Source organism: Alligator sinensis, unplaced genomic scaffold, assembly GCF_000455745.1.
Source record: "Alligator sinensis unplaced genomic scaffold, ASM45574v1 scaffold2_1, whole genome shotgun sequence".
Taxonomy (NCBI): Eukaryota; Metazoa; Chordata; order Crocodylia; family Alligatoridae; genus Alligator; species Alligator sinensis.
The window spans coordinates 335,619-346,504 of NW_005842712.1; the positions used below are offsets into that span (position 1 = coordinate 335,619).

Sequence of the window (10,886 nt, forward strand, 5' to 3'; positions counted from 1 at the left end):
GCGAAGCCCCGGGGGGGCTGCTTTTCATGTGCTGCTGGGGATGGGAGGAGCCCGGCCGGGTCTGCACCGGCCAGCAGAAGCAGCGATGGAGCCGCTTGGGACGGGACGAGCCTGCACCGGTCAGTCCCGAGCGGCACACGGCTCTGCCGCCACTTCTGCTGGCCGGTGCGGACCCAGCTGGGCTCCTCCCATTCCCAGTAGCATGTGGGAAGCCAGCTTCAGCTCCATGCTGCTTTTCCTGGTGGGTGCTGACCCAGTTGGGTCCATCCCATCTGGAGCAGCATGCGGCTGAAGCTGGCTTCCCATGAGCTGCTGGGGACGAGAGGAGCCTGGCCGGGAATGCACCGGCCAGCAGAAGAGGCAGCAGAGCCGAGTGCCGCTCGGGATGGGATGGGGTTGGCCGGAGCGGCAGGGGCTCAGCTGCACTTTCCCCCTACCTGCGCTGGTCAGTCCTGAGCGGCACACGGCTCCCCCGCCGCCTCTTCTGGCTGGTGCTGACCCGGCCGGGCTCCTCTCGGCCCCAGCAGCTTGTGGGAATCCAGCTTCAGCTGTGTGCTGCTTTGGATGGGGCAGACCTACCCAGGTTGGCACCAGCCAGAAGAGGCGGCGGGGGAGCCGTGTGCCGCTCAGGACTGACCAGCGCAGGTAGGGGGAAAGTGCAGCTGAGCCCCTGCTGCTCCAGCTGGGCTCATTCTGTCCCGAGTGGCACATGGCTACTCCTCTTCCCACACGCACCGTGTCGGCAACGTCAAGCTGACGCAGTGCATGTGGGAACCTTGTCCCTTCCCCAGTCCTTCAGCAGCCATTAGGAAGCTGCTGAGGGGCTGGGGGAGGGACAAGGGGTGGGAACGAAAGTAAACAGTATTTATTTTCGTTTCCCATCGCAGCACCGCGGGCCACAGAAAACAGCTTGGTGGGCCGCGGACCGCATGTTGGACAAGCCTGCTGTAGAGCACATTCAAGGGGCCGATCTTGTAACAGAAGTAACTTCTTTCTGTACCTTTAGAGACTTTTAGAAACCCACAGGGCTAGACCCAGAGTGGGTACAGTGATGCAGTCAAACCTTCCTCCTTTGGCTGTGCCACACATGAACTCCCAGTGTGGGGTCTGCCAAGAGCCCCTGCTTTCATTGGCTCCAAAGCCCAAGGGGTGAAAACTGCCATTCTTGCTTACCTACTTCCTTTCCTGCTGTTGAATTCAGTGAGAAGGGGGGAAGGAGGGAAGCATTTATCCCCTGAGTTCTGAAGCCACATGAAAGCAAGTTAGTTGTGGATAGTGCTCAGAAAACATCAGCCCAGTGTTCAGCAGCAGTCCAAAAGGTACATAGAACTAGGAATTATTAAGGAATTATCAAGAAGGAAACTGAAAACAAAACAGAAGATTTCATTATATCATTGTATAAATTCAGGGTACAGCCATGCCTGCAATGATTTGTGCAGTTTTGGTTCTCCTATCTCAAAAAGGTATAGTAAAACTGGAAAAGGTACAGAGAAGGGTAGAAAGGATGATGAGGGATACTGAGAGGCTAGATAGGTTGGGACTTTTCAGTTTAGAAAAAAGATGACTAAGCAGGGTAATGATAGAGGTCTATAAAATCATGAATGAAGAAAAATAGGGATTTGGTATTTATTGTTTCTCATGATACTAGAACTAGAGAACATACGAAATTATTGAGTGGCAGGTTTAAAACAGAAGGAAGTATTTTTCATACAATGTGCAATTAATTTGTGCAGTTCACTGCCACAAGATTTTTGGGAACTGATAATTTTAATCAGGTTTAAAAGATGATGTGACTGTTCATGAAAGACAGGTCTGTCAGTGGATATTAAATGTAATGGCTCAAAACTAGGACTTCCTAAACCTCTGAATGTGGGAAGAGGGGAAGATGAATCAGTCTGGATAGGCTTTGCTTAAATATTCTTTCCCTTATAATCTGCTCCCTTTCACTGTGAGATACAAGACTCTGGGCTAAATGAAACCTTGGTCTGATCCAATGCACCATTTCTCATTGTATTCTTAAAAATACAAATCTATGCAATGATTTAAAGTACAGTAATTTACATTATTTTCAGATACTACTACTCTGTGTATTATTAGTACATATATCTATATATACAGTGTGGAGATCACCTTGATGTTTATTAATGACATAATGAATTATAAAAGTTCTGTATGGCAGTTTAGACAGTGTCTACAATGGCTTCCTGGGCAAGACCATGCATGCTGCCAAGAAATAAGTCCTACCCACTGGCATCTACTCTCCTTGCACTTGGGCTTTAAAATATGGCAAGCCTGAGCTTGCCATATTGCTTTCAAGCTGTCAACACAAACAATTTATGAGCCTAGGGATGTCAGTGTGTGGGCCTTATTTCTTGCTGGTGCACCTGGTCCTGCTCAGGTGGCCCTGTAGATGTGCCCTTATAGCAATCAGCTTCCACTGTGAATTTAAACCCTTTCTTTTTTTGTAGTTTGTGTAGAATATAAAGAAAGAGAATTTACCTTTTCCATCTATGTTGTACCTTTCTTTAGAATATGTATAAGCGTGACCCTCATGGTTCTATTAATTTTTGAGGAAAGCTGTAAAGTGTATCATATAATTTTTATTTCCTCTACAGATGGTGGGATTGCACGATTCAAAGTGTTCGGTATCATACAGAAAGACTGGTCAGCTTCTGGCCTAAATGACTTAGATGACTTGGTGGCAATGGCGAACGGCGGTGTCTGTGTTGGATTTAGCTCTACTCAATTAGGTCACCCAAGAAATATTTTATGTAAGGCAAACATACTGTTTTTAATAATTAAAATAAACTGTACAATGGTATAAACTGATTTTAATCATCCCCACTATAGCTTAATAAAAATGGCCCTTTTGACCTCAGTAGTAACAACTATGGGCACCTATACATGTGCCAGATGGTTGCTCTGACACATGCTAATTAGCATACTTTGGAGCAGACTTAATTAAATGAGTCTGCTGGAGTGTGTTAATTAATGAGCTCCAAAAGTCTCCTTGTTACATCTATTCAGCATCTCCATGCTTCAAAATGGCAGCGGGAGCACTAGAACTGACACTTGTTGAACGAGCTTAACTTCAAATGCCCCTGTCGCCATTTGAAATGTGGGATGCTGAATACATGTGACGCTGCAGGTACTTTAATTAGAGTGGCAATTGGAGCCACTCTAATTAAAGTGCCCCCTTCTCCACCCCAGAGCACATGTAATTTAAACCTATGGGTTTAAATTATACTGCATTTTGATCAGATCTTGCAGCCTATTTTCAAACAAAGCAGTCTTGTAATGGAGGGCTGGGTCTGAACATCATAGCTTTGTAAACTTACAAATTTCAGTATATTTCTTTGGTTAATTTGTGAAGACCAAGAACTGTACTTTAAATCCATTTATACTACAATATCTAATACCTTCATTAAATATACAGTTCATTTTTAGGCTACTGTGTTCTAATTAAGCTAGCAGAGAGCAGGTTTAGACTGGACATTAGGAAGAACTTCTTCACAGTTAGAGTGACCAAAATCTGGAATGGGCTCTCAAGGGAGGTGGTGCTCTCCCCTACCCTGGGGGTCTTCAAGAGGAGGTTAGATAAGCATCTAGCTGGGGTCATCTGAACCCAGCCCTCTTTCCTGCCTATGTAGGGGGTCGGACTCGATCTATTGAGGTCCCTTCCGACCCTAACTTCTATGAATCTATGAATTAGATGGCTCGTTTCTTGGCCAGAGCCTAGATTGTCTGCTCCTGAGGTAAATGCTTTGGGAAGGTTCTTTTTAAAAGGAAAAATCCTGCAAGGATTTTTTCATGGGTATTCCACTTTAATATGCTGTTTATTCCTTCCCATACAGAAGAGCTTCACTAACCCCAACAGAGCCTTTGGAAACCACAGCTTATATTCATATACAATGGGCAGTGGCTCTGGCATGTTCCTTCCTGCTCTGGGCACCTATGTGTAGCGCTGTACATGTGTAGCGCTGTAATTACAGTGCATCAGAGCAGACTCCATTAATCAAATCTATGGGAGCGTAGTAATTACTGTGCTCCAGCAGTCTCCAGTGTCTTGTGTATCAGCCTCCCCGTCCTGAAAAATGGAGATGGGGGCATTTAAATTAAAGCTCGTTCAACGAGCTTTAGTTAAAGTGCCCCTGCTGCCATTTTTCAGCAGAGGGAGGCTGATACACGAGATGCTCTGGGCATTTTAATTAGAACAGAGGTCAGAGTGACTCATATTAAGCAACCCCCACTCCCAGAGCATGTGTATAAATGCCCTCTGATCTCTGCCAGTGTGGCTCAACTAGAGCCATACTACCAGGGGCACCCTGTTGGGTTTAGGAACCTTTAAATATCCATGGATATAGTATATTTACTCTAATCCAAGACAAAGGTGTCCCCCACATCTTCAATATGGCAGGAGGAAATAGTTCCTTGCCTTAGATTTAAGTATAAGGTGTTGGGGGAGGAGGGGGAGCAGGTGGGTGCTTGGCTCTGGCGCCAATAATAAGAAGATCCTCACCAATAATTATATTCTATATGTGGAAAATTTTAACATATTTATAAATTTTAATTATTTCAGGGGTCATCTTAACTTCAAAGTTGTCTTATGGTAATGGCTATTTGGGCACTCTCTGGTAGTGGCCTCCTTAGGTTATACTTGCGACACATTGGTGGGAACTGAAGAAAACTGCACATCTGACTCAACTTTTTTTATGAGCTTTGAATTAAGAAGACATAGAATGGTTTATAATAAATACCCTCTACTGTGTTACCTATTTCCTGTTTCTCGAGGGCCAGGAAAAGCGACTTCAATGAAAGATGGCTGGGAAACAGCAAGAAGAATGGATAGACCACCGGTTGTAAAAGTAAAGTATTAAATTTCGCTTTATAAATAAATAAAAGCCTATTAAATAATCAAAAAGTGTGTGTTTGTGTGTGTGCGCATGCTGTAGTGAAATTTGAGATTTCTTTTTAATCTTCCAAGAAGGAAGCAACTTCTTATCTTGGAGGCATACACCCTGATCTTTAGGAATAGGACATGGCTAAGTAGGCCTAACTTGCTCTTTATTTTTCTCACCATTTCTGTTTACTTGGATTTTTATCATATTTTGATAATGAAAGACATTATACAAATGTGAGAGATTATTATAACAGTTATCTTTGGCAATCAGCAACCTTGGCAGAAATACAAGTGAATAAAATAACAAAATGAAGGGATTCAACAGTTATTAAGAAGTAAGCACACTGATATAAAGAGGCTAATTATTAATGCCCTGATCCTCCATCCCTTGAAATCAATAGAAATGTTGTTATTGACTTCAAAGAGAACAGGAGCCCCATATAATGGAAAACATGAACATTTGTCATAAGAATCAGTGATGCAATATGGGTAATGATATAAATAAATGCAAGCACCTGCAACTGGCAAGGGATCACACAGCTTACTATAGTTCTCTTTTGTTATCAGAGCCAGTAAAATGGCCTCTAAAATGGGATTTCTTACTGAAAAGAAAATGCTCATTATCTTATTGCTGTCCATAACAAAATGAACCAAATCTCTTGTCAATACCTCCTTTAAATGTATACTACTATTGACATATAGATTATACATCTAATTCACTTCCATTAACATGATCTTTAATCATTTTGAAAAGAAGAGTACCAGGTAACAGAATTCTTTATAGAAAAGAATATTGTAAGAGTGAGCAAAACATTATCATTAGATTCATTCACTAATCTGAAAATAAAAATGTATTATACATTATTTCCCTTAACAAAATTAAATACTAAATTAAAAATACTACCTTGCCTTTATCTGGCTGGGTTTTTTCTTCTTCTTGCATTTCAGTTAACAATCCAAAATGTTCTCTGTAATTTCAGGTTGATGACAAAGGTATTCTCTTGATACCAGGTCATGAATGGGCAGTTTTTCGTCTAGCACATCCTGGTATAATAACCCATATTGAAATAGACACTACTCACTTTAAAGGTAAAACAAATGGTTTCCCTTTGTTCCCTGTATTTTATTGGCCATACAATAATATACCCCAAAGTTGTATAATACATAAATGCGTGTGTTTCTCTCTCTCTCTGTCTCTCTATCTACTTATATCACAAGACCACGGGGTGCTGAGCCAAGGGGCATTATGCTATTTTTTTAATAGCTGAGGATCAGTTAAACTAAGTGGAACATGCAATATCTTCCTTCAGCAATAAGAAGAACATGCATCTGGCTGGATATAATATACAAAATCCACTGTAGCAGCTGTATGTCAGGGGAGGATACTTCCACGTTGGGGGCATTTTCAAGGGGATTTTCTGGGTGAAATATTGGCTTCAGTGAAGTCAATGGGAAGTCTGCCACTGATTTCAGTGGAACCGGAATTTTACCACTGAGTTTGTCTGTAATAGAGTATTTTTTATAATCAGAAATTGTGTGTTCTTTAGATTGGTCCTCTTAGAAAAAGACAACCATATTCTGTTAAGCAGTAAGTTGGCTTTGCATGTATTTTATTGAATACATAAATATAGTGTGAAAAATGAAGTGCATTTAGGTATACATTGTTCAGTTAATGTTTTGCATTATTTGTTATGTTTATAGAGCTGCGCAAATAATTAATTCATATTCATGGGTAAACAGAACTGTGATTTTTTTTCAAATAAAATATTTGCAAAGTCTTTCATTATTTGTCAGCTGTATACATCTTTCAAGCCATAATTGCAGCACAAACTTAAAAATCGTATCTGTGTCTTGTGATGTTCATTACCACGCGTTTCAGTTATGAATGTCAGCTTTCTTTGTAAACTGCTTTCTTCTGAAGAAGATAATTATAACGTTAACAAATATAAAAAAAATATTTTGTTTACTTCCAGGTAACTTTCCAGATACATGTCAAGTTGAGGCCTGTGTCTTGAACGCAGAAGAAGAAAAAGAATGTTTAACACAGAAATGGAATCTTAAACAGGGTCTAAAATGGATCCCTTTGCTTTCTGTTGCAAAAGTAAGTTATAATATCTGTGGATAATGTTGGGCTCTTAGCTTGTAGCATACTAGTTGTCCTGAGTTTATCATTTAAGAATAAGTATTACAGGTCTGAAAAATGGAACTCCAAATATTACAATGACAAAACTAATTAGTGTAGTAAACAAAGAGCAGGTTTAGCTAACGTGGACACTCATCTAGTTTTTATGATATTTGTGTGTGTGTGTGTAATAACATATGACTTCTGTTAAGACACTATTTAAGTATACTAGTCTTACTTTATATTTTTGTTTTAGCTTAAACCTAACAAGAGGCATTTCTTTGATGGCACAGTCATGCAAATGCAAGATGCAATTACTCATGTAAGACTCGTTATTTGTCCTGATGGAGGAGTAAGTAGGATGCGTCTCTGGGGTTTTCCACGTACTCTGTTATCTAAAAGCAAATGAACAAGAGCCTTGAAAGTTTTAAGGGTTATACAATAGAAGTTAACTTCTTGGCTATCATATACAGTGGTATATATTAATTAAATAGGATGCATTCACTGCATCAAGCATGATTTTACCAGTAATAAACAAAAATTTTTGATTTTTTTTAATGGTTTGTCATTATAAAACAGTTTCTGCAGTTTTAGGAATATAATCAGTGAAATATATTTTTGCAAATATGTATCATTTATATAGTGCCTGTAATTAGCCAGTGACCACATACAATTCTCTGAATAGTAATAGCACATCTTAGGTAAGCATCAACATTTATCATTAAGTGATTGTAACCACGCTGCAAGCCCTCTAATTGTCCTAAAATGTACAGCTGCAGTGTCCTACTGGTGAAATGAAATGAAATATCTAGCTAAAAATAAATCAGATTTTTTTTTAATTATGGGTGTGACTTAATTAAAAAACAATCAAAAAGTTCAATGTATATTCAATTGCCTCTATTCTTTTGTTTTACTTACAATGTTTGATAATTAAATAATAATGATTCTGTATTCATAAACATCTCTACAACTTAGGTTTCTGATATGATAAAGTACTTTGATATTTTGCAAGTAAACATGCAAGCTTACTTGTTTACCTCCATCATTCTTATGTGTGTAGATAAGTTTGCATTATACAGGCAGATGTAGACATATATTGAGTATTGGTGAAATTTGAAAACATATTAATTTGCATAAATCCAAAATGAAAATTGAGACAATCATTTTAACCTTTTTCATACATGTTTTGCTGCTTTATGATGTTTCAAATATTGTGTCTTTCTTTATGGGCCTAGGCTAACATTTTCAAAACTGGATGCTCAACATTATGTTTCTGAAGCCATATTTGGCAATCTGAGTACATTATCTGACTTTTCCTGGAAGTCTACTAGATGACAATGGGAGCTACAGGGTTTTCAACACTTCTAAAATTTGGGGTATCTCATTTCACTGCCCAAATATGGCTTTTAGACTTGAATCATCCAGTTTTGAAACTGATGACTCTAGATTCTACTTCATGATTCAGCATTTCTTTTAGATGAAAAATAGTAAGAATAGAGTTGATGAAGCTTTTTGGAGATAATGGCCATGGACAGGCATTCATTTCTATTGCTGAAAATTTCTGGGAGATTTGTAGTGGTTAAAATTTTTCCTAGAGAGTACAAGTGTTCCAGTCTGTAGATGCCCCCTTTCCAGCTCCCCATGCCTTTCCAAGACAGGGTCACCCAGTGCTGTGACAAGGAGGTTTGGCATCTAGGGCAAAGCCCGCAGCAGCAGCCTGCCCTCACCCCGTGCAAAGATCTGGGGGGCACACGCCCCTCCCATACTTGCCCAGGGGTGCATGCAATGGTGGGAGCTGCCCTCCCCTCATCCCCGTGCTCTCCCAAACGAGCCACTTGTGGCTCTGTCCCGTGCTCCGCCCCGACTGGCAGCGCTTGTTGGTGTCCCTTCGCTATGGCACTGGGGTCACCCCAGCCTGAGGAAGTGAGATCTACTCTGGGAGAACAGTTTCAGCTGGACTCCTCCATAGCACAGGAAGAGTTCAGCTGTGAGGAAACATCTCTGCAGCTTTCCCAGACTGGGTTCCCTTGGTTTGGAGAGGGTGCAGGGAAAGCTGCAGCTGGACTTTTCTTGTGCTGAAGATAGGTCTCCCTGGTGCTGGGAAGGTTGGGGTTGGGGGTGGGGGTGGCGTTAGCAGTTCAATTCCACCCTTGAGAGATGAGCTGTGAGAAAATGCCCCTTCCCCAGACCCAAGTGCCCCTCAGTGTTTGGGGGAAGCTGCCGTTTGATTCCTCCCAATCACTGAGCAGTTGAGCATACAGGCGTTCATACAGGCGTTTGTTCTAGTGAGAGAAACTGGTCACTGTGGGGAAGGAAAAGGCAATCTCACAAGCTGCTTTACTTTCCACACCGTGGGCACGCATATGGCTCAGTCCTTGAGCACCTCTAGTTTGCACCTTGCCTTTAATGGAATTTACGATGGTGGTTGGGAATAGCTAACGTTATGGGCAGACTGGGGCTGAGATTGGCCTTTTTGTGGAACTTGAGAGTAACTGCAGAGACCTGATAATGTGAAGCCTGGTGGCACCATTTGTGGACTTTTGCATTGCTTCTATATGCATTCCCACCCTTACATTCTTTTCCAGTTCAAATTGTCAACTTTTGGTGTATCCTCTGTTCTTACTGGTTGTAAGTGTTTTACTACTGTTCTATATAGTTACAGTAACTTCATAATATATATAACCTTTGCATTGGCTTCCATTATTTCTGAATAAGAAAGCCACTCTACCAATTATATTAATGCTTATTACATTTGAAATAAATATTTGCTTTCGAGTTTTTAGTAAGGTAAATGGCAGCATGTATGAATGACAGCAAATACAAGAAGCCCTTTTCTAGAATTATGAATGTTAACCTCTCTCTCTGCACGGATTGTAGGGATACAGGCTTTACTAACATAAATACAAATGAACCCTGAGTCCAAGGAACGGAGAACGTTTCTTCTCCCCCACCCCCTTTGTACACGGATAGGCATTATGAAATGTTATATATTGTACCTACCTTGTGTATAGATATCGAACCTGGGTAATACTGAATTTTATCTGATTTTAATTGTTCATTATATTGTATTTGGGGACATTAAAATATGTTGTGACATATGATATACTGTTATTTGTATGCTACTTTTATACCCAGTTGAGAAACAATTAATAAAAATATTAATTACTTCAGAAATCATATTCTTGCCAAGAGTGTCAGTGAAGCACTTAAAATTAATAGCTTATGTTAATTTAAGTACCCATATCATCTTCATCTTTAACATCTCTCTCTTTACAAGCCTCTGTGGTAGGGAATTGCTATTGTGGTATTTCTATTTTATATATGTTGAAACGAGACACAGAGGGAAACCAGTTTACTGAGGATCACACAAGAACAAGGAAGTGGTCCCACACATGGGCAGAGCTAGGATTTTGAAAACGGGGTACAGATGGTGTGGTGCATCATCCCATATGACACAGCACATATTTTTCTCCATTTAAAGAGAAATTCTGAAATGCTTTACTGATATGCTAGGGGGCCAGGGCTATTATTATTCTGTTTAAAATCAAAACATATGCAACTTTTTTGGAATGTGCCTTAATTTGCTGTTATGCACAAAAAACAATGAACTAGGCAACAGTAATCAAAAGATGCCGTTTCTTTAGTCCTGTAGTTACTAGCATTAAATGCAGATTTTTTTTTTCAGATTCACAAAACAAAATCTACCCTTGAGCATCTGGGTAGTGCATCCAGTGCTGAAAGTTTTGCCACACCTGAGTTAATGTTCACCTCAGTTAATGTTTTTCGCTCGAGTTAAAAAGTCTGCAACACTGTTAAATAGGAGCTGCATTACCTGGAGTAGCCAACAGACAGCAGAAATGCAGA

At 40.4% G+C, this 10,886-nt stretch overlaps 1 protein-coding gene across 1 annotated transcript in view; it reads left to right on the top strand.

The window, feature by feature from the left end:
• ALLC (allantoicase) overlaps nt 1-10,156 on the top strand; it is a 22,279-nt gene extending 12,123 nt beyond the window's left edge. The window contains exons 7-11 of the mRNA XM_025216210.1: nt 2,616-2,771; nt 4,792-4,865; nt 5,881-5,989; nt 6,874-7,001; nt 7,279-10,156. Coding sequence (XP_025071995.1) covers nt 2,616-2,771; nt 4,792-4,865; nt 5,881-5,989; nt 6,874-7,001; nt 7,279-7,431 — 620 coding nt within the window. The 3' untranslated portion in view covers nt 7,432-10,156. The remainder of the gene's footprint in view (nt 1-2,615; nt 2,772-4,791; nt 4,866-5,880; nt 5,990-6,873; nt 7,002-7,278) is intronic.
• The last annotated feature ends 730 nt before the right edge of the window (nt 10,157-10,886 follow it).